The 24,823-nt window shown below is 40.8% G+C and overlaps 1 protein-coding gene across 1 annotated transcript in view; it reads left to right on the top strand.

The window, feature by feature from the left end:
- Positions 1-17,257: 17,257 nt before the first annotated feature.
- LOC127014941 (centromere protein J-like) overlaps positions 17,258-24,823 on the top strand; it is a 32,198-nt gene continuing 24,632 nt past the window's right edge. The window contains exons 1-5 of the mRNA XM_050894598.1: positions 17,258-17,351; positions 18,579-18,674; positions 19,722-19,863; positions 21,630-21,738; positions 22,634-24,053. Of these exons, the coding sequence (XP_050750555.1) occupies positions 17,258-17,351; positions 18,579-18,674; positions 19,722-19,863; positions 21,630-21,738; positions 22,634-24,053 (1,861 nt within the window). The remainder of the gene's footprint in view (positions 17,352-18,578; positions 18,675-19,721; positions 19,864-21,629; positions 21,739-22,633; positions 24,054-24,823) is intronic.

The following is a 24,823-nucleotide window of genomic DNA, read 5'->3' as shown; positions in this document are numbered from 1 at the left end:
GGACTAAATTCCTTTTCACTTTTTCTGTTCCTTGTATTTATTTCCATAAGGCTACAAATTATTGTTTTGTCGTAATGATACAACACTGCAGAAACATGTTAACTTGCATAAAATTGTTACTAAAGTTGCAAAATATTGGACATAAAAACTCAATGATAGCTAATTCCACTCACTTGATTTTTGTGTGAAATACTATCTAAAATGCTTGCTTATTTGAACCTGAACCATATTTAAAATATTTACGTTCAGATTATCCTAAACTGTCTTTCTATCTCTTAAATCTCTATAGATTTAAGGTCCAAAGACATGCTTTTAATCACTTAGTTTAGCCTTATAATATAATACTATGATTGTATATTATAACTATATAATGAATAATATATGTGCATTATAAGCTTTACCTTATTGCTTTCCTCAAACCTAAGGTTTGTGGCTGAACTGAAATTGCACGAGATTGTTGCCTATTCTCTCCACCAGTACACCCCTTCCTAGAGGGTTGTCGCTACTTCTTGTCAGTGAAGGAGGAACTAAGTGAAGAACCTCATTTTCTCCGACAATAGAGTAGTTTTCCTCCTCTCAACCTTTAAGTGTTTTATCTGACCTTAATAGGTTCAATAATGGTAAGCTTTTACTTTACCATGAAAGGTTCACTGGCAACTGGGATTGCGATGTCTGGAGGGGCAACACCTGCTCTTGTGCAGCATCAGGTGCAGCTATGCCTCATGGAGGTCTCAATAATTATGAAGGGCTAGACTGCGTGCTTATTGTGCAATTCCAACAACAAGTATTTTTGCTGGTTTTGCTTACAATACACTCAAACCCATGTTGTTGTTCTGGATTTTTTTAAAGTAAGGGATTTCCTTTTAGCACTTCTCTCTGTTTTCCATTACAAAGCCATCAAGTTATTTAACCATTGCTACATTCTCTAAGGGCATTTATGGACAAACATTTCCTGGCAAAACAACTGTGTAAGAAACTTCTTGCCCTGAATGTCTTTTTACAAGTCTCACATTCTCAGGTAAGACTTTGTACCTGACTCTGACTTCTGCTAACACCCTTTAGCAGTGTTTTATTCACATATATGAGCTGGGCTTTCAGGTTATTGAAAGTTATCATGACTCAGCTGAGGGGCACCAGTGACCTCCCAAAGGGAGGTAACTTTTTAAACCTTAGCAAATATCAAGCTATGCCCCAAAATAATCCCAGAAAATGGTGCAAAATGTAGGAAAAGAAGAATGTAAACAAACAATTGGAATAAATCCTGAAGTTTCTTCTCAGTTCTGCACCCCATCTTTAAGTTCTGTAGAAAGCTAGTTGAATAATTTTTGTCAGATTTTCAAAACTCTTTGGTAGTGCATTATTGTTTTGCATCAAGAGGTGCTGGTTTGTTACGATCCCAGTAAGAAAGGCACTCAGACTCTGTAAGGTATCATTTAAAATACTATTTTATTAGACCTAACACAATAATGAGAGAAGAACATAGAAATAAAATAAGAAATGCCCAGTTGCACATGCAAACAGATCTTTGAAAAATAGCATTGTATTATTTATTATAAAGGTATCTATTTGATACATTTACAGATGAAAACTGTGTATGACTTGGACATTTCAATAGATAGTGCAACATACATTATGGTACACATTTACCCTTCTCTGAGGAGGGGGTTGGACTAGATGATCTCCAGAGGTCTCGATGATCAAACTTAACCATCTGTTCTATGACTCTACTAACAGAAATAAGCAGGTTGCTTGGCTATCTTCTGTTTGGAAAACTATGTAATATGGAGAACACCAACTTTCTTTACATTAACCGGGCACCAGATTTTTCTTAGTAAGTCAGATCCTTTTTAAGATAGTGTTTATTTCTAATGGCTGGTGTTGTTTTAGCATCTGAATGTCTGTTGGTTTTACCATGTGTAACTACACATTTAGATAATTCTTCTCTGCATTATACTAGTTTTTTACTGCTGCAATTCTGAAAATCTGTATCAACATATTGTCATAGGTACCGATTCGCACTTTGTCACTATCTCACTTAGAAGTTTACTGAAATCAAAGGGGCTTTGTCCACTAAATTCAGTCCCTGCTCAGTCTGTAAAAGTTACTTTCTGGTCTATATCTGTATATTTTCAATTCACAAAGTTATATGATTTAATGATACAGTATAGTTCCACAAGGAGGGAAAACAAGCATGTATAGTGCCACACAAACTGCATTTCTCTTGTCTGACACTTCTCTCTCTGGCTTCCCAGTTGATTGCATTATAGGAGAATATTGAAGGACAATTTCTTATGCATTTCAGAGTTGGGCAGCCAGAGCAATTTGTAATATTCACTAAGAGTGAAAATGCTCAAGAGATTTAAATGAAGACCAAGTTTTGATACAACACAGGTAGAATGAAATTATTGGCAGAGAATATACAAAAGTTCTGTATTTTGCTGCTCTATTATACAGTGTGTGATCTCTGATAAGGTAATGGTTATTTGGTGGTGAACGCAGTGAATTAAGTTGGGGGTTTTTTTATTTGTTTGGCCTTTAAGTAAAAATGTATTTTTGTGTAAAAATGAATCGCAAATACTGCTTCATTGCAGAAATGTTCACAGCAGTTTTATGTAAATTTTATGCACTCATAACAAAAGCTAAAGTAACTGGTTTTAAGGAAAAAGGGAGAAAAAGGTAAAATAAAGGCAAACAAAGGGCCCAATCTGGACTGAAGTACAAAATACAAGTTACAGACATTTTTAGAGCTTTGTAAAGGCCCTCAGCAAACCACAAACCCAACAGCTCTTTGAAGGATTCTGCCTGGACACTGTGGTTGTAAAGAGTCTGTGAGCTTTTTGTCACTGCCTTTGATCATCTGAGAAAAATTAGTATTTATTGTTAGGGCTATAAACCCAGGTTTTTAGGAAACCTTCTTGACTCCAGTTTCTCAGCTGACTTCTATCCCACAAGAAAACTTTTGGGAATAGAGTTATCAGAAATGATTATTCCTCAAAATGTCTTCCTCCTACAAAGGCAGCTAACATGCCTAAGACATGGGCAAACTGTTGGATACTCCGGAGTGCCTGATAAAGTCTCGAGTATCTCCAGCAGATAACTGGAGCATACAGGAATCTTGTTAGACATGGACTAGTTCATATCATTCTTGCCTCAGGATAGGAGTCAAAGCATCCAAGGGAACTGAAGGGATAAACAAAAGCTACCACATGACACTGCAGGATATGGGATCTGACAGCTACAGACATATTGGGTAATGTTTTTAGCATATGTTTGTATATGATTCTTCCCATGGACCTTAATATCCCATAGAACCAGGCATCAGAAAAATCTCATGGGGAAAATGCTAAAAGGAAACATCAGCTATTATAGGATCTGACATCAACTGAGACACACTCATATTTACAGGGTTCTGGTTGCAGAGAGGTTTATGCTCCCAGATGCCCCGATATTGACTGCCACTATCAGGTGCAACGTGTTTGGGTGGGGAAGCATATCTGGAAGAATTGTGCATGAAAGGAACTTACAGTGGCATTTTAAAATATCTTTACTTAATTAAGAGCCAAAGGCCCAGCTGTCAAAATAATACGGGTCATGGAAATCTGTCTTGCAAAGGAAGTAGGGGTTAGTGATCACTGGCAGAAAGTCAGTTTTGTTGGTGTAAGCTGTATCCACATTATTGCTGTTCTAGTTTGTCATAGCCAGTGTAGCTCCATCGGCAAAGTGCCCTTCTTGTGGACTTCGCTCAAAGTGGGCTGGTAATTCCAGCTGGAAAAGTGGATGTCGCGGTATAAACAGACTGGGTCAATTATGTGGTATCACCTTGTTCAGAAATAGAGCAGTGCTCCGATTTAAAAACTGTCTGCAAATCATTGTTACTGTCTTCTTGACACGAGTGTGAAGGCTTGGTTGTATTTGGAAACTGTTTGGGCTTTTCATCAGTCCGAGTTTAGTAGCCAGTAGGGTATACAAAAATGCCACTGTTCATTGATTATGAATTTTTGAAATTTCACTTTTAATATCATATCATGTTGTGAGACACTGACACTGTCCTAAGAATCCCTTAACATTACTTCAGAAAGCATGTGTTTCTTTTAGGCGTAAAATTATTTTTGTTGTTACATTTTTAAAAATCTGTGTGCTTCGATTTGGTTTAGTCTGTTTGCTCACGCAGAATAGTGCAAGATTTCCCTCTAGTGGTTAAAATCCGTACAAATCGTCTGAAACCGCAATGTAGTATCTGTACTATCTAGTTTTTTGTAATTTTACATTGCAAAGGATGCACAGGAATGTCAGACCTTAAATAGATGTTATTACTTTGTAGATATAATCAAGGCTTCTTTGCAGCCTGAATGAACAGAGACATATTACAGAGCACAATGCAGTCACGCAGTTTACTTTTTCCCCAAAGCCAGGTCTTTCTTCATTGTTGTGGGCCTGACTTCTCTTTGTGTAATGGAGAATATGTACCCATTTATATCAGTACGCATTACCAATTACTTGAGCTTTCTCTCTCGAGTAAGGGGATATTCTCCAGTTAATACAAATATTTTTTTGCTTCATAACAGATACCAGTTCTGCAGAGAAATAAACTCTGGCCCTTTTTTAGTCTACCTGCAAACTTTTCTTCTAAAGCACAGTAACAGATAATACAAAGGACAAACCATCACATGTCCATTTCAGAATTTCAGGCTCGCTTGCTGGGAGCTATTTGGTGAATTCCTCTTCTGCCTAGGGATTAATTTATAGAAATGAACAACAGGAGAGGAGGTTTGAAATCCATTCTTAAGCTGCTTTTAATTACTATTCTATTTTGGGCTTAAATTATAGTGAGTTGCCCATGCCTACTTGTTTTGTCTTAGGGAGGTACTGTTTTTGCTGTACTTGCCAATAGGTAAATTGATCCTAGTTCCACCCAGAAAATTCCACATATCCTTTATTGCCAGGGATTAAGCAGAACTATTGAAAAGGATTGCACTGACCTTGTGGCAGTCCCTTGCAGAGGCAAATGTCTATATGTAGAGCTTTCTCTCCAGATTTAGTTGTACGTGGTTCTGATAGCTTCCTCATAAACTCTATGTAACTAAGAAGTATATTTATGTATGTATTTGTATACATGTATTTATATATAATTTATATATTATGCATATATTTATACACTTATGTAGTGCTTCCTAGTTTGTGAACTTTCAGGTCTCACTTTCATCCAGCTTTTACTTTCCTTAAAATGCTTGTCAGAGGTCTTTGTGTCCTGTGTTCCTGCTGCTTCATATTTGTCTGCTTCGCAAGGCTTTGGGATCACGTCCTCTGCTAGACAGCCCCTGACTAACTGTACAGCAGGATAGACTTCAGGTGGTTTTGGACTGAGTTTTGCTCCCGTTATATTTGCTCCCATTATCTTTTCTTCTTGAATATGAATGTTTTTGGACACAAGAGGACTGCCAACATCTCACCATGTTAGTCCCATGGATGCCGAGGATGTGGCATCTCAGTCACAGCTCCACCGTGGGACAGAGGGTTGGTATCGGAGGCTTGGATAAGAAATGGGTAGTGAGAGAAATGTAGCCTGTCTATGACATAAGACCATAAGAAAAACTGTAGAATACTTTTGCATTTCCAGAGAAACCTTTATTAAGACATGCTGACTGATCTTGTTTAGCTTCCTGTAGTTTGTGACCTCCTTCCACATTAGCTTTCAATTCCAGCCTAGTCTTTTTGTTGGGGCAGGTGAAAGGCACTGAAGTGTAGCTGGCTTTCACATCATTGACAGGGAGAAGCTATGTGATGTGTTGATAGGCAATAGGATTTCTCTTTGGTTCAGCTTCTGCTGCCTATAGCTGTATTTTGTCAAGTGCTTTTTTTCAGTGTGACTGAGAACAAATCAACAGGAAGGGCAATAAACTGTATAGTGCAGATTTGTGTGAGGAGGTGGGGGAAGAGGTGAGTACACAGAAAGAAACTCGGAAAAAAAGACTGAAGTTGAACAATAAAATCTCCATATTGGAAAGACAGTTCTTTCTGGAACTATGTTGATTTATTTTGTTACATATAAGATTCTAGCTTTTGTTGCATGAAACAGAAAACACAACCTCATCCCTTCCTCCAAACCTCTTATCTGCCAAAATTTAAGGGAGAGAACTGGTTCTAAGTAATATCTGTTCCCCAGTCACAGGTCTCTTCTCTGACATTTTGCCTTTTTTTCCTTTAATTTGTTCATCCTTTCCATTCTCTTGTGGTGCTGTTTGTTTCTTGTTTTGCATCTCTGTAGTGCTACCTGAGTTGGTCTTGCAGTAGGCAGGAGAAGAAACCTAGGAATTTGTAATGTAAAAGGGAGCTGACCGCTAAAAGGATGTTCTTTCTTCGGTGACTTTTACTCTGCTCCAGCAGTGTAGAGCACTCCTGAGCAAGCCAAACAAGGCAGCTGTTTCAGTGCTTCTTTCTTTCCTCTGATCCATCTCCCATTCCCTCTTCTTGCCCTAAATTCTCTGGGAGGAGCAGCGAGCAAGGGAGCAGGGGTTGCCACTTTGTCTTGGCTGGAAGAGCTGCCGGCCACATGGCAATGGTGGCCCTTTCTAGTCTGTTGTTTCACGTGCAGCCTTGCAGAGCTTCTGCTGTGTAATTTCCATCTGTTTAATATCCCAGGGCATCTAAAAAAAAAGAGGGAGAGAAGAATTTTTAAGATGCCTTTGAGTTGTATTTTCAGAATGTTGATCATATTTAACTTTAACAGGTAGCTAAACTATCCTACATTTAACAGAGGTCTTTTTCTATATGGCATGGTGTACAAATGAGAAAGAAAAAAAACCCCAAAACCAAACTGACTTGGAAGTTTTCAACTGTGACAATAATTCTGCTGTAGTGAAACTTGAATGAGCAATATGCAAGGCAACAGAAATCTCTCCTGGGGAGTCTTTACAGAGGCCAAGATAAATTATACGCAATTCAAGCACCCTGGAGTATCCTAAATGGTATATAGTAAATGAGCTGTGCTTAAATGAGAGTAACTCATGTCAACTAGATTATTACACTGAATTGTGGATACTGTTACTAAGTTGCTAGTAGTGTACACTCAGAACTGGTAAACAAATCACACTAACAAGTTACTGATTCAGGAAGAGCAAGCCCTCACATTACGCTGTTGCAGCTAGGTCCTGGGGGAAGTCATGAGCTCCGTCTGAAACTGCTTATCCAAAAAAACCAGGAGCAAGAACCAAAAAGCTGAGTACGGAGGTCGCACTGCTGCTACTTGCTTCCACGCTGCAGCACAGGCTGTTTGGGGCAGGCGGCTGCCCATGCTGCCAGCACCTGAGTGAAAAGGAGAGATTTAAAAAAATAAAAATAGAAAAATGAGTCTATGCTCTACATTTTGGCTGCTTTAAAAGACTCCAGCTTGCTAGTGAGGCGGCTGGCAGTGTCTTGCCGGGGGAAGACATGGCATCCACTTGGAGAAAGAAGGGAAAATGCTAGAAACGCCAATGTTAAGGTACGCAGACTTTGCAGAAAAATATTGCCGCGGTAGAGGCAGGGGAATTTGTGAATGTTTAGCAGTGTTAAAGATCAGGGCACATATGCATAGGAATACTGACTTTATGCAAGCAGTTAATACATTGAGTGCTTTAAAATGACATGGGTGGAAGGCTCTGTAAAAGTGCAAAGTATTTTACTTATTTATTTTGTCTAATATTTATTAGGAGACTACCTGAGATAAAACATGTTAGTCTTTATGATAGTTTTTAAATTTAAAAAAATCTGCTAAAACAGAGAATCCCCACAAACACTTCACAAGACCATCGTCAGCCTGTACGGCACTTCCTTGTTTGCTCCTGCCGGCTGCCAAGCTGCTCTGTGCAAAAGTATTTCTGCCTCACAGGGAGTAGTTTTGACTGCTTTGGCCATATTTATTGAGGAACTACTTTGTTGCCTGGAGAGGGGGAGGCTTCATGTGGCTTTGATTGAGTGGTGCAGTCCAGGAAGAACTGCAGGGATCAGGGCTGTGGGTGAGAGCTTCTGTTTACCCACTAATTCCCTGGCAATCCACAACAATGAGAAAGCAAACACTGAAAGGGTTCATGATAGAGCAAGTTTTAGTGTTCAGTTTCTTATCCAAACTAAAGTCAGCTACCAGCCTAGGCAGTGTTAACTTTTATAAACAAATTATTTCTGTGAAACCTCATACATTAAGAATTACATGCCCCGACCTTTCTGAGATTACAATATATTAAACTGATGAAGATCAACTGTGATGGACAGTTATTGGAATTTCTTTTTATTTTTAATGGGATAAAAGCTGACACTGCCAAGTTAGTCACTCAGAGACCTCCTTATCAGTGTCAAGGTTGGAATATCTTTTCCTTGCTGATGATGTCAGGGAGAGTTTTCCTCACAAAATCCAGTTCTTCGTAATTCCTTACCTGCTGTGCAGTGGGTGTGGTGCCTAAAGTGAAGTATGAGTTTGAAGAGACTCTTGGCAAACGTTGCCTGTTTTCAGATCCCACCATTCTTAGTCTTCAGATTCTATTTCCTTCATTTGTATTTTGGAGAAAGCATGACCAGGACATGGAGTCTCCATCCAACTGGTGCTAAATGTGACGTCAGTGGGACAGGCCATCAACAGCCTTTGTATTGCCCCTTACTACTAAGAGTAACCTTCATGTTGGCAGCTGATAACTGCTCAGCATTTGAGCTTTGTACCCTATGAATAGCTAAGTGATTTTTGTGGGGATGTGTTGTTTCCTAGGTTTAAAAAAAAAGTCAAACAAAAAAAACCCCAACCAACTTGAATATAGTGTTATACTCAGAAAAATCACTGGCAGGTTGGAACTTCTAGCTCCACTTGAGTTCGACCTGAAGTGGGGATCTGTAGGAGAAGCAAATTATCCTATCCTGTGCAATACCAGGATACAACCAATACTGCTGTTGACAGCAGAGGAACGGGGAGACTCAGGAATTTGGTGTTCCCTCTTAGGCAATATAGGGAATTGCAATATAGGGTCATGGGCTCTACTCTTTTCTTTAAATGTGATTTCTTAGCCCATCCTTTCTGATCTGTCCCTGTCCAGTCCTCTGTCTTCACTACACCTGCTTCCTTTTTTTTTTCACTCCTATTGAAGATCCATTCTGTAGGGTTCTTATTTTAGCGTAGAAGCATCTGCCCAGACAGCCTGGACTTCTGTTGTTTTAGATTTGTAGATTTCCAAAATGTTTCCAGTGGAACTGTAGATTACTCTAAAGGGAGTTTAAGCCTGCAAACATAAGTTTCCTAGCTACACATGATGGATCTGTCAAAGCGGGTATCGAACCTGGTAGGGTGTGTATACATCTTACGCAAACCACTTACATTAAAGTAGGAAGAAGGCATTAAATCATTTTTGTGCGAGCAAATGAAGTTCTTGGAGACTCCACATTTCTCAAAGAGTGCAAATAAACTCCCTTTGAATCCTCCCATAGCAGGCAAGATGGGGGAGCTCACTAACTTCAGCTGCTGAAATATACCCCCTCACCTCAATTTTTTAAGGTAAGTAGCAAATGCCTGGCCCCTGCCTCGGAAGGACTGGAGCTGAGTGCCTAAAAAGGGGAAGAAGAATGTTTGTGTTGTGCAGCTGTCTCAGCCATACTGGTCTCAGGGAGAACAGATGCAAGCTATAGCAGTGTTATTCTATTTTTTTGAAATAAACATTCTTCTGAGCTACTTAAACATCAGGCGGTTTTCTAGTGATGTTTTTGTCTGGTTTTTTTCACATGCCATTTGTTTCTCCTGTTTCCTCATGTTATCTCCATTCCCTGCTTTCTGCAGTCATCTTCGGACATGCAGTACTTTCTCTGAATTTAAAGGCTGAAGATTTAGCTGAAAGGCAAGGTCAGGACACTTTGGCAAATGCTTCTAGTGGTGAATGGGTTTCGGTTTTTATTGTAATAGAGTCTTACATCTGTTCCTGTTTGTCTGAGACTTTAGGATTTAATAGTGAGAGAGCAGGCAGTACATCTAAGCCATTTTAGCTGGCAGAAATATTGTGATTTTATAGGGGGTTTTTATTGCATGTATCCAAACAGTATTTTTTAAATATATATATGTATATTTATATATACTTTTATATATTTAAAAATATATGAATATATATTTATGTACCTTTTACAGTTTCTGAAGTCAGAAGATACTCTACATTCAGCCTGGGCTAAAAAAATAATCTCTTGGATGAAAAAAAAAAAAAGAAAGAAGACAAACCACAGGATTTACTATGTCAGTATGACACATTTGTTCATGGTGGTTTTTATTGCACATCCTTAACGTGGATTTCAGAAAGCAGGGCATGGAAGCAAATGCTTTTAAGGAGGAAGACCATATGTCACAGGAGACTGCCAGTGATCTGGCAAGCATGGTACCATCTTCCAATAGAATAATTGAGAAGGTCATGCCTTCTTTATCCCCGGCTTGGGTTGACAATACGAGTGAGTCCTCCAGCAAGCAGTGTCCACTTTTATACAGTTCAGAAGCCAGCAGTATGACAGGCAACAGTAATGTCTCAGCAGATAACTTGGGCCACAACCAAGCTTTTCAGCATGCAAGGCAATTATATTATTTGGCCAGCTCTCATTCTTTTCCTCAAAAGTTGGCTTCCAGTGTAACCCAGGCTGGAATTCATGATGCAAGTGACACCTTGGAAATGTTCACTCCTCCTCTGCTCCCTGCCTCAGAGCCTGGGATGAACCATTGTGCTCCCACCTCCAAAAACATGGAACAGGTTAGTTTGCTTTAAAAAAATCACTGAATTTATAACTGCATATCATGTATTTCTGATAGTTGCACAGCCTCTTCAGGAAGAAAGGGCTGGTAACTTTTGTATCTGTCTATAGGTAGGAAGCTTTACTGGCAAGCACTGGGAAGTACATCATAACCCTGTGTCTGATGCTGTTGCTCTAATGCATCCATGCAATAAAATGCTTTTCCCAAGAGACAATTAATCAATTTTAATCTTGTTCTTCTTGTTTGATAGTTATGGCTATCTCCCTCCCTCTGGCAAAAAAGATTGTGTGTTCTGGCTCCACGTTCTCATGTGTGTAATGGTTGTGGGGCATATTCATATTTTTATTTCCATATGTCTTTCTATCAGTCCTCTTATCATGCTCCATTCCTTTTTTATCTTTTTTCCATTTCTGACTTTTTCCTCTTCTTCTTAGTTTTGACAAAGTGATGGACAGGAGTAACTCCACAGTATCTCTTCCACTGAGTGCTCTATGTGCTTCTCATAAGACAGTAAACAATACAGTGCCTTAGTTGCATATTTTAAAGAAACTCTTATGTTTTCAATACTGTTGAATTTATTATTTAGGATGTGTCTATGCTGGAAGTTCTCAACACTTTCTCCACTGGAAGTCTATCATCATTCTAACATTTTTTGGTGATGTCAAAATCAGAAGTACCGAACACGTGCTAACAAGGCTGTATCATCTGCCTTTTGCCCTGAGCCCACCTCACCTCACGGCTTCTTTTCTTGACACTGTTGGTACCACCTCTATACAATAGACAAGAGCTGGGAAAACTTGTTCTTCAGTCATATGTTGGGAGATTTGCAGCTGGGCTGTGCCAGTGCAGTGGCTCCTTGACCATCTAAATTTCCTGTGGCTGAGGACTGCTAAGTGGGGTGTTGAGGTTGCCCTGGGATCCAGTTCCCCACTGCCCTTCTCAAGGGGATACTTAAGAGCCAGTCAGGAGTCCTCACCAACTTCAGCTCTCAGTCTAATGAAGATTTTAGTACTTTACATAGAGGGACAGGAAACTTGTTATTCCTTGGTTGTTGGGAAAGTATTAATGTAGGTAAGGCTGCAGCTGAAGATAACTTCTTGCGAGTCCCAGGAGTCTGCTACTTCTTTTCTTGGATGACATAAGCCAGATCATTAAGTTTAATGACCAGAAGGTATCCTGTGATATCGTAAACTGTGAACAGCTGGTCGTAAAATCTGACACTGGGTCTTGGGCATTCTTTGTTCTTTGGTGGCTTCTGGCATTTGACTATGTGAATTACTTGAAATGTTCTCAAATATTCTGGTAAAGAAAAAGTGAACTTGGGGTTTGCTTTGTTACATGGTGTTTCTTGAGTGATACCAGACAGAGGAGCAGTAGAGTGAAAACGATGCTTCCAGGCAGACTGCTGGGAAGCTCCAGGCACAACAACAACATGAGAGTGTCTTTACGCTGGAAGTTTTAGTTCTGGAGCAGATCTGGTACTTCACAATAAATAAAAATAAAAAGAGAAAAGAAAGACCTGTCTCTTGCGCTACCGATCTCTGGTAGTTCTTCCCAGTGGACAGGACAGAAGAAACAGATGAGTGGGAGAAAGAGTCAAATAAAGATAAACTGGGGAACTCAGAAGGCCAAGGCAAGTTGGATAGGTGTGTACCTGCAGGGAGGCAAGGGGGAGTGCCTGGCCTGCAGAAGGACTGAGGAACTAGTGACAGAAATTTAGTCAGAGACAGAGTCAGTCCTTTCTCCATGTTAGTGAAGATTTCTGTGGAGGCAAAGACTGGACTTATTCTTCTATCCTTTCATCCCTAATTTCAGACCGTGCTCATATTTCCTCCTAATTGCATCTGTGCTCTGTGGATATCAACTTTTAAAAGCTGCTTTTCATTGACGATGCTGGTAATTTCCATTTATCAGATAGTTCAACAAACAATGAAATGTTGGACCCCAGCACATTTTGAAGTTTTACAGTGAAGCCTGACCTGAGGGTATCATCTGCTCTGATGCTGTTCTAACACCTTCTTAGTGTGAAACACGGATGGACACTTCTCTCCATTTTGTGCTTTAGCTTCTGTGGGAAGGAAATCCCAGCGCATAGACCAGAAGAAAATGCTGGCTGATGCGAGGCTGAGTAGCAAAACCTGGCAAGGCACATACTGCCTGCAGAGTGTCAGTGTACCCTTTGAGTTGTAAAATGGCAAAAGAGTTTTAAATACAAATGTCAACATTCTTTATTAAAAGTAATACACACTTTAAGAAATACCTACCCCAAAGTCCAGATATAGTGATTCTTTCTGATTAAAAACCATCCAGAAATGTAGCTTGATACTATATCTTCATGATTTTTTCAGACTCCAGGGCAGCAGGACCAGGCGATGAGGCAGCAGATGGAGCAGCTGCAAAGGCTAGTGGCTGAACAGCAGAAAATCATTGCACTTTACAACCCAGGTACTCGGGGAATCTCTCCTGATGCTGCAGCACCCTCACCTGTTGGTGCTTGCACTCCAGCAGTGAAATGCAGCAGTTCCTTAAAGAAAGAGAAGGTTTGATAGTTGTTTTCAGTGGCTGGGGGCTCTTCCTCTGGCAATTGGGCTAAAACATTAATTTCTTTACACACATTACACACAAGATGTAAACCCCAGAAAACACTTCTTCCCGCTTTTGTATTTTAAAATTCCAGGAGAACTATGAGGAGGAGTCCTTTATGTTTAATAACAGACCTCCTGTACAGACTTTTATTGAAGTATAGATTTGAATGGTATTGCAGAAAATTATAGTACAGTGGTGAGCATTACAGAAAAGATGAAATATCCTTGTTTTCTGTACCTATGTATGAAAGTTACAGCTTTTATGTAGAAAAAAGAAGAGGAAGAAAGTCAACACACCATGCTTCTGTTAATAGACTGTTACCCCAATAGTACAGCCTGTTCCTCACAGCATGATACAACTCCTTGAACAGCTTCATTTTACCAGTGGCATTGCCAGAAAACACCATCTGTTCAGCAAGAAGAAAAAGAGGAGCTTCCCCCGGCCTTCCCACCCTGTCTGCAGTAGTAGCACATTCTCCTCAGCATGTGACTCCATGGTGAAAGAAGGATTTAGGGAAATCATGTGGAGTTGTAACAGCATTGGCCTGGCTTTAGCAGGGCTGCTTGTGCATAACATCAGGCAGGGAGCATCCATAAGGGCATAGGAAGGCCAGGTGATCCTTGGATTGCTGCTGCTCCTCAGATAACCTGCTGGGGAGGCAGATTCACCTAACCCATGTGGTAGGAGCCTAAGCAGCCTAAGGTATCCCCTGCCTGCATCTGTGCGTTGATCTGGCATTGGTTTTCTCAGTCTAATTTCAAGCTTCTTTGCCCAGTTGAGGAGCTGCAAGTGTCTCCTTCTGCTAAGATCTCAGAGGATAGTTATGGGAACTAGGTGATGGCACCTCGCATGCTAGAGTTCAGTGTAGCCTGATGGGGTCTTACAAATAGCTTTTTAGAGCTGAAAAGCTACATTTTTTTCAAAACTTTCTTCCCATGTTCTAACCATACATAGTGTGAGGAAGTCCTCTCAGTTAAAGACAGCCATGTCTTTGCTGTCCCTCCATGCCCGTATAAAAATACTTCATAGCACATCTAGTTTGACCAGTTTGGGCAGAATCATTTATAATCAAAATTCTATTTCAGTTGCCATATGAGGAACATCTACTTGCAAAGGTCCACTCAAAACAATAGGCATTACTTTAGGCAGAGTTAATAATAAAACCACAAAGAATTTATGGTCTCTTGCCTTCCCCCAGCCCCCTGCCCCAGAAACTCTAGTAGTTGGCACTTGTTAGTTGGCTTTAGGGAAACATGACCTTACATTATTGTTGCCATAAAAGAAATCAAAATTTTAGCAAGTTTCATCTACCTTGCTAATGTATGTAATATCAGTTAGTAGCCAACAAAATAAAAGGGTTTAGAAAAGTGGAATTAAACAACATTGGCCAGGAAAATACTTGCAGGCTTTTACTTCCCTCTACTCCCAGTGTGACAAAAAAGGAAGAAAATAAAAGAACTCCAGTCTTTTAAACCTGTGTATATGCATGCGTAATTAGGTCTGTATAAATATACCAAATGGTCTTCTGCTGGCTTCAAGTGTCAGTGTCTTTTAAGAATATCTGAGCTCTGGGGCTTTGCTTCATTCCTTCTCAGCCGCATGGGGTCAGAGAAACTTCTGTGGGAATGACAAAAAGTTGGGCTGGACAAACAACGGACAACCAGATCCATCGCACTGTTGGGGTGCAGCAGATACTGACATTGAGCATGTTAACAGCAACTTGAAAAGCTGTATGGCTGTCAGAGCTGTGAAGCATGTACGCAAGCAGTAGGTGTACACTGGGGTATGTATATGCACCAGGTAGGAAGCAAGGGCCAAACACCACCCCCACAGTGACGACCAAAAGCCTGGATTTCTGCAGCTTAGGTTGTCTGCTTGTGTTGCGGGGACCTTTCTGAGCTTCCTGATGATGCCAGAAGTGCAAAGCAATATGACACTGAAGGGAACAAAAAACTTGAGAAAGTACACAGTGTCACATCTGTTTGAAGGTCTTGTTTTCAAACTTGATGCTGTGTGACAATCAGTTTTTTTAGTTGGGGGGTAAGCAGGTTCTCAACCATTGACCCTGCAGCCAGAAGCTAAGCCACACCAGCAGTGATACCAGCAGGCCTGGCTGTCATTGTACTGATTTTCCTGATGGAGCTATGCCACTGCGAAATAGCTGTCAAGAGCCACTGCTGTATACTAGGGAGACAGCTTGAGAAAGAGACAAAATGAAGACTATGGCTAAGTAAATGAAATCTTCATGATCCTGTGCTTTTTGCCTCAGAAAAGTCTGGTTGAAATGGCAGGCAAATGCTCAGCAAGCTGTCTGCGATGACCAGGTTGAACAGGTATACAGTCTGTGGCTTCCAAGTTTTCTAATCAAAGCAGAACATCCACAGAGCATGGACGTTCTCATTAATGTTGCTCATTAATTCCTGCCCAAATGGTGCAATTAGCAAGATGCTTGTTGTTACTTCCACCACTTCACTGTGAGCAGAACAGTTAGGCTGCACCACTTTCTTCAGGTTCTCAGGAAGGACTGAACAGTGTGAGAAGGAAAGCGCCTTGTTATGCTTCAGCATGCAAACTTCTCTTCCCCCTGCCCCAGTGCTGTAAATCACTTGACGCATTTCTGAAGAAAGCAGGTACGGTTAGTATCATGAACTCAAGACCAAGCTCATACAGTAAGAAATATATTTATAGGATGCTGTCTGGGTGTATTTACATATCCAGATACATTTAGCTAACATATAAAGCCACGGACAAAATGGTTACTTGAATGAAAAGCTGACCAAAATCTGGAGGCAGTGTAGGCTGAGGGTAGCAAAAGACATTGCATAATCTGGTCCCATTAAGCTTTAAAGAGGTAAAATATGAAGAAGTACTAGGGCTACGATTTATCTTATTATGATAAAGGTAGTTGCTTTAATATTGCCATGCATTTAAAGAAATAATACAGTGACTAACAGTAAAATCAAAACTTCATTGAACTACAGGTTGTCATTTTAATGTCTCATGATAACGCAGACAGAAGTGGCTCTGCCCACCTGCTAGCTGCGTGGTTAGAGCATCTGTCCAGAAGTAGCGAGTTGGGCTTTTTTTTGAGTCTTTGCCAGACAGGATTTGAATCCACAGATCAGCCTTCTTCCAAAAAATGCCTTAACTGGGGGGTGAGGCAATTTCAGTCACAGGCACTCTCTATTCTTCTTGTTGAAATCAGGTCACAGGACAGAAAGGAATCATGGTGTGGAGAAAGAAAGTAAGAAGCAGGCCTAATTTTATAATCTTATAAAGGGGTTTCTTTCCTGAAAGTAGTGAGCCTGGCCTCTGGTCCCTATGCAGAACTGCTTATGTCTTTTCCTCTTGGAAGTCTTCTAATGAGATGTGTAACCAGCCATCCAGAGCTAAAAGGAAAACCTTCCCTTCTTTTGCATTGAGGAGTGCCTCAGAGATACTTTGCAATACTTAACTTTTACCTGCTAAGGGACTTAAGGAGTCCTAGGGGAAATGTGTGTTTTACAAGCTCAGGAGTACTTTGTAAATTCTCTTTAATTCAGCATCCCTGTAGCATACAATAATTTTGTTTATGACTGATGGTTGCAGCGAGCACGTTTTACAATTTAAATAAAATAACCAAGGCAGAATTTGATTATTTCACTCTGATCATGCAAACCACCAGGGAACATGAAAGCAACATTGTTTTTGTGCAGTACCAGTTTAGCAAGAGATTTCTAGTTCGGTGCAAAATATTTGTCTTAAGCTTCTCTAATTTTTCTTCTCTGGTAATTATTTTTAGGCTTTTCTGTTTCTCCTGGGATACCTCCCCACCTAGTAGCCACGATGCCACCCCTTCCATGCTTTCCGGCTACCTTCATTCCTGTCCAGTTCCCATCAGAAAATTCTTCCCAAGTTGAGACCCTGCAGTCCTTACAGGCCTCTCCCTTGGCAATGTGCTCTGCTTGGCAAAGCAGATACCCGCTGTTCGTGCCAAACGAGAGCAGTTCAGAAATCTCAGGAGAGCACGTGCAGCTTTCAGATTCAGGTGGGTAAAAAGCGCTGGAAATCTGAAGCTAAGGCTATTGTGCAAATCCTGTGAATTTTTGCCCTTGCTAGTGATTGTTACTGATTTTATTGCAGGTCAGGGGAAGGTGCTTTGTTTTTATGGTGGCTTGTTATAAAAGGTTTTATAGTATTTTAAACTTGATTTTTTTACTTTTTGAATAACAGTCATCCTGCCTTTCATACTGACAGAGAAATTGGGCCTTGTAGATATAAATGGAGCAGAAAGTCATTAAATTGGAAAAGCTAAGTTATATGAAGTTGGGAGTATGTTATATCTAGGGGGAGAAGCATAAAAAGTAGGAAGTGGATATAGCTTCCAAAGGCAAGAGAACGTGTTTCTTTAGCTAAGAAGGTCTGTTCTTCATCAATAATCTGGGTGTTTCTCACATTGATATGGAGTCGCATTGTTTGGAGGAAAAACAGTGTAAGCTGCTACTTGGTGTCTTCTCTTTGCTACTCTTTGCCAGCCTTGTGTTCTGTGGGAAGATACCAAAGGGTGAGAAAGAAGAAAGCGCAATTTGCAAGAAATCAAAAGTTGATTTCAAAATGGGGGCAACAGGAACAAAAAGAAGTGGGAATGAAACCACTTAAAGGGGAAGAGGATGTAAATCAGACCTGCATCCTGGATTCCTTTGAACTTTTATAGCAAGACCTGACTATGATGCTGTGAGACGGTCCTGTAGTACAATTGAAACTTTAATTTCATATTCTTCAAGCTAGCTCAGGACCAGTACTCTCACTGAAAGAGTCTTGTCTTCTTCTTGTGCCTGGCACTGTAATTTTCTTGCTGAGTTAACCTGAACCTAGGTCAGTTGCCCAGTGAAGTTTATCAGAGAGCTTCACAAATACTTCTGCCAGCACAAATTGGGGGTGGGTGGATGAGGACAGCAGGAACCTGAGAGCAAGAACACATTAGGACAGGGGGAGGTATGACTGCTTTTTTTGACAACAGCACTGACTTAGACCTGCTTCGAGTGTGTAAAACTAAGGCTTGAAGGTGCAGAGGCCTTAGTACATCAGGTTAACTCCTGATTGGAAGCTGGTCAATGCAGTTGCCTTTGAAATATGCTTCAGTTGAATGTGTGGTTGAGGACTGGGCTGAACTGAGACCTTCCTGACTGCTGTGACCAGTGTGGTTTTTTACTGCTGGAAACATAAACGTGAGTGTACCATCAGCTTGTATAACACTTCACATTCTTATTTAAAGGGATAAGCACCGAGCCATTGCTTCAGTGTACTGAGAGCCCCACAAAAAAACTTTCCAGACAAGATGCTCAAGAAGAGAACAGAAAAGAAAACAAAGGTGAATTACACAGCTGCTTGGACACACTGTTCTTGCCTTGCACTGGGAAGCACTAGTCCAAAATTGCAGTGCTGGGGCACCTCTTCTATTAGAGCATTCTGGAGACAGTATGGCCCCACACATGAGACCGTGAGGAGGGACACATGGGTTTTGTGTCCCTTGCTGCCATCAACCTGCTATGTCACCTCTGCCTCCTCAGCCGTATTTCTGGTGCAAGGCAGGTGAGAAGGTTGCTCGTCTGCTGTCGGACTGGAGATTTTTGGTGTGTAGCTGCAAAAGGCTGAGGGAAGGACGTAAGGCTTTTGCAGTCCTGTTGTTGGACCAGAAAGTCCTTCCAGTATGTTGCAAAGGACTTCAGTAGCACTGGGTGCGTTAATGTGATGAAGTGAACTATATAGTTCCTGGTTACAGTAACAGTGTGTAGTAGGAATGAGCCAGTAAAGGCTTTTTGCTCCAGTTGACAGGCCTAACTTGAGCTAAAAGAGCAAGTCTCCATTAGCTGACACTTAGAAAAAAGATTAACTGAAGTGGGAGCCTTCTTGTTGTAGCGAACATAGCCAGTAAGCTTCAATAGGAAGATGTACAAATTTGCACTTTTGTGAAATAGAATAGAAAATGCCCAGTTAGAAAGTCTCACATGCACAAATACTGCTTGTTAAACTGCTTAATGAACTGGCTTGCAGGTCACATAATTACAGACACATGAGTAGTTCAGTACTATCTAGCAAAGTGTCTCCACTGCAATGTTCTGCAGTGAACGCATTAACTAAGCATTACAAATCTCTAGAGGCAAGGGGTACAAATCATACCATTTGCCCTTTCCTTATTTCCAGCAACTAGACTTGAGGATCAGGAGCCTCTTTTTTCATGGGTTGCATCCTTCTGCCTACTTAATTCAATTGTTTTCTATAAAGTGGTTTCAAAAATCAAAATCTTGCATATGTTGTTGAAAATATAAACATTTTTAATTTTATTTTATTATGTTTATTTTTCATTTATTCATTCTATAAAGGCTTTGTATTCATTGCCCTTTTTCCTGCTGCTTAGATAACAGTCAATTAAAAGAAAGGAGTTTCCCTGAAACTTTTTCTTCTGTCAAAGAAGAACAAAGAGAACAAGTAAAGGAGGAGATTCCTCCATCTCCCTTTGGCACAGAGGGGAAGATGAAGACTGGAAACATAGAAGACAGGTGAGAAATGATCTTAATCAATCAGTCAAGCTACAAAAGCATATTTTCCTTGATTGTACACATAGTGTATGTGTTATATTTGCAACACAAAGGCTCTTTCCTTTGCTTGAGAGTGGCAGGTATGCATGGCAGAGATTGGACAGGTCTAGGGACTGGCAGCTGATATCCTTCTATACAACACGATGCTGGTTTAGCCAATTTAAATGAACTGGTTTTGCAACTATGATCTTCAAAGGATAGAAGTAAGGCAAAAGTTAGCAGTGAGAGATAATATCTTTTGTTATGCCATTATCTCTTCTGCAATGGCCATCAGTTTGTGATGGCAGCACCAGTCTGAGTAACTCATTCATTCTTGTCCTTTCCCTGCCTCTTCAGCTGTGCCAAGACCAATTTTTATGTGTCTATATAGTGAACAGGTCAGCAAAGTAATCCTTGTTAAAATTATCTGGAGAGAGGAGAAATGTAACTTTTAACTTGGATCAGTTCTCTGATCTGGTTCATCACTGCATTGCAAAAGGAGTGATGAGCACACTGAGGGGGTGCTCATGGCTAGGCAAGAATGGGTAGGTTGGCATTAGTGATGGAAGAAATGCTCGTAGAGTTGTTACCTTTCCTCAGCTGATGCAGATATAAGCAGCAGCTTTTTGGCACACCGAGCCTTCCATCAAGTATAAAAGAGAAGCAGCAAGATTCTAGACAAGTACAGACTGAGAGTAATTGTCATGAGTGTGTTTTAGTGCATTAACCATGTAGGAGCTGGGCAGAGAAGGAAGACAGGGACCTCCAGAGCACAAGGCTGGGAAGAGGTGGCAGGACCATAAGTATGGTGGGCAAGTGGGCCTGTCCACATATGCCTTTTTGGATCAGTAGTGAACCTCTGAAGTCTGTCTCCCAGTCACTCCCACTTGTTGTGCTTTGGCTGACATTGTGGTCTTAGCATGAGCTGGATGAAAGTAAAGCACAGAATGTACTCCAGCTCTTCGTGACGTTTTTCCTATGGGACCAGGCTATAGTTGGTTTGAAGTAAACTTCACTGAAATGCATATTGTCTAACATTGAGTCCTCAGCAACAACAATTTTGCTCTACAAATCTAATCCTATTAGGCCATGCTGCGTGCTAACAGACGAGCCAGACTGACAAACAAAAAGATTATCCGTGGTATTAGGTGGAGGTGGGGTATAGAAAAACAGTAATGTGCTGTATAACCAGTACCTCTATTAAACCCAGGAATTTTTAGTATTCAGTAAAAATCATTAGTAAGTGACTAAATTTAGGCTCTAAGCACATTTCCAATGAAATAAGATATGTTCATGTATGCTGTATTATGCTTCATTTTGAGTCAGCATTCAATTTGTTCCTCCACAACTTTATAGGCATTATTTTTCTCCTCTGTCATTCTTCACCAGCTAATTCAAACCACTCTGTCAGTGAGATAGTGAGTTCTTTGTGACTGTAACCAGCTCTAGTCTGGAGAAAATGCCTGAAATATTTGTCCTTTTGACTATTTTCTATTTTTAAGGAGAGACTGATACCAGCCAAAAAAAGTTACTTGCTAAAAGCTTAATTAATGTTTAGTCTAGACAGGATGTTTTAAAGTGAGACTTAGATGTCAAATAACAGTAGGCTTTTTACTAACATGCTTCACATTTTAAAAAAATTGCAGAGAACATTTCAGTTCTAAACTAAACATCAATTCCATGAGAACTATCAAAAGAAAACTAATTGGAGAACCTTACAAATAAGTACCTTCTTGTTCCTTGCCTAGGCCAATCACACCAGCAATTGGTATTAGACAGAAGACTTCTGAAGAATTTGTTGAAGAACAACTTAAAGTAGACAATCATCTCATAAAAAAACAGCAGAAGGAGCAGCAGGTACTGTGCCATTGGTGCATTCACTTTGGTTTTGACAAGTTCTCATGGGCTTGGGTATTGCGTGGGCTCTGTTTTGGCTCATTGCATGGCAGCACATTTTTCCACTGTTCTTTCATGTGATACTGGAAGACTTTTCCCAAAAGTAAAAAAACTGTATTACTCAGTTACAGTCATATTCCCCACTGTTTTCCACTGGATTCTTCTCTTTCCACATACTTTCTGGGTCATAGTTTGTGCCTGAGTCTCAGCACATTTAGCTAAATTAGACCTCAAGGTTGATTCTGTTAGTTTATTTCATAATAAATGGTCCATGCAGTTTCTCATGTGCCACTAATGCGAGAAGGGGGGCATTTCCAAATACAGTTTTTGTACAATGGCCAAGTACAGTAATACTGTTCTGCTTTTTTGCCTTATGTGCAGTTTGAGATGAGTTTATGTCTGACACCTCTAGGTGTCAGACTCAGCATTTTGTTAGGCTTCTTGACTTGGAAGACGCACATTTCATCACTCAGGAATTTTCTCTGTCTCCCTGGCAAAATAACATCTCAAAATGATGCATTTATATATTTCTGTGTCACATTGTAAAAAACACTCAAACCTGCTTTAAAAACAGAGAAAGACAGGACTTTTCTCATCTTCTATCATATAAATACTTAGCACCACCTTAACCATCTGACTCTACTAATGAATTAATGGAGCCGTCACATAGCGACTGTTTCTAAAAGTTCTCGTACCTTCCCTGTAGTCTTGGGGCTGTTACTTATGTACTCAGTTATCCATAGCCAGTGTGTTTAAGACTTCTGGTGTCTCAGCTTTTTCAATTATCAGAAACATCTTTCTTTCTGGAGAATGATTCTCAGACTGTGATTATCAGGATTTTTGGTGGTTTTTTCAGAGCAAGGCAAAAGTAACACCTTGGAAGGGTTTTCTGAAACGAAAAGAAGGTATGGCAAGGCTCAAAAAAAATAAACAGAAGCCTTTAAAAGAAGACAGCAAGCATTCCAGAAGAGCTGGTTTGGACTGCTGGGGTCATTTCTCCCAGCCTGGCCAAGTGGATGCAGGCATACTGCAGCCAGGGGAACGCTCTCAGTTAAATCTGCAGGTCAGTAGCTCCATGCAGGTTGGTACACATGAAAAAAAAGCAGGTTGTGCTTTAGGTGAGTGGGAAATAAAGGCTCAGACTGACTGTGAAGCAAAAGTAGTTGAGCAAAGTGCAGAAGAAAAAGAAGTGATTGGGAGAGATGAAGATGCAAAGGAAAATCCTGTTGACTCACCACAGAGAAGGTGGCCTGAAATCCTGCAACCATGTCCTGAAACAGTAACAGAAATGAACCTAGAAGTAGGTGAGGAAAGGGAAACTCATCATATGGATTCTCTAGGGCAAGCACACAGAACTGATGAAAGACCTGTGGAGGGTACCCTGCAAAAGGACCTAGGTAGGGTGGATCAGCCTCTGAAGGGTCATCTCACACAGGGAGCAAAAACTCCCTTGGTCCTGCAAAAGCATTCTCCACTTCAGGATTTAGAAACAGATTGCATCAAGGAGGCAGAGTGGAGTGCAGGCCCTGCATTCACGCAGGATCAAAAGTGGGTTCAGGTGTGCCCACAGGAATTTGTTTTGGGGAGCCAGACCTCAGAAAGCAGAAGACAAATCCATACCGGGTTTAAGATGGTCAATGATAAGATAGTAAAAATTACACGTAGCTCATCTGAGGCTGTGGAGAAGGGAAGCTCATCCTCAGCCTTGCAGGAGGAGTGGCAAAGGAAGGGGACAGCTGCCTCGACGTGGCATGTTGCATCTTTGTCCTGCGAGTCAAGCTGCTTATCCTCCAACAGTGACGATGACCCCAAATCTCACCATGCTCAGTATCCTTCCCTGCACGGGCCTCAGGGAGTAGATCATACTGATGGACATTTGGATCTCTCTGACGGTGATTATGCTAGCGATGAGCCCAGTGGAACTGAAAAAATGTCTGTTAAAAAGTACAGCAGATCACCCCCAAGGAAACAAGATATTCAAGCGATCTCAGGACAACAAGGTCTCTCCTGCAGCACAAGCAGCAGTGATTCCAGTACTGGGGCTGTCAGGCTGAAAGGGAGCAAGGCTCACTCTTCTCTTCAGCAGTCCCTATTTCATCTCACAAGATCGAAAAGGAGAGAGCATGAACCTGAATCAAAGAATGAGGATAGGGCCAGGGATGTTAAAAGCCTACATCTGCCATCCTCAACAGTGGCTGGTGAGATTCCTGCTTTCAAGATCAAAGAAACCCCTGCAGCAGAGGAACCACAGAAAAAACTGTTTACAGACACATTAGGTAAGAGCTACCTGAGTTTTGATTTACATTTATTTCCCATAGGGTAAAAAAATTTCTCTTGGATTTATGACTCATTCTGCCTGTGCTCCCTAGGTATATGCCCACCTCTGTCAGTATTTCTAAGTCCTAAACTGGAAAAAAAAGAGAAGAGGCGAGAGATATATCTGCAAGCCCCTTGTTATGCTTGGCTCTTCATCGTCACTAGCCATTTTTCCTAAGTCTGTTGCCTGAGGTGCACTTTCAGGTGCAGACTTTTGACCCCATGAGACGGATGAGAGGTTCAGTGAGTCCTTGGAGTCAGTGCTAGAGTTCCCTGTAGCTTAGGTATGTTCTTCCCACTGACCCCTTAACAGTGAGATGTTCACATTTTCTATTTACCCTCCTCAGAGATAACGTGACTTTAAGAAAGTTGGGCAAAATAATTTCTCAAATGTGCATGTTTTGTTCCTAAGACATAGAGAGCCTCACATCAGTGGAAAATGATGATTTCGTAAGAACATCTTCATTCGGTTTGTCCTGAATGCGGTCCCAGTTCTTTGGTCAACCAATCTTTCTAGCCTTTTGGCCCAGCAATCTTACTTCTGGCAAGGAAATGGTATCCTGCTAGAGCAGGATTTAGTCCTTTTTATTTAACTGGGTCTTGACTTTTCTTCTCTCTTAGTTTCCACTGAAGGACTTCCCCCACATTGACTCCTCATCCCAAACCCATTGGCTGCCTCTTTGTGTAGGATCAGTCAAAATCAGTTGTCCTGCCTGCAGTAATCGCTGGG

This window comes from Gymnogyps californianus, chromosome 3 (genome assembly GCF_018139145.2).
Source record: "Gymnogyps californianus isolate 813 chromosome 3, ASM1813914v2, whole genome shotgun sequence".
In the NCBI taxonomy this organism is placed as follows: domain Eukaryota; kingdom Metazoa; phylum Chordata; class Aves; order Accipitriformes; family Cathartidae; genus Gymnogyps; species Gymnogyps californianus.
Note: the sequence above shows the minus strand (reverse complement) of the source record. Positions and strands in the feature narration are given on the sequence as shown.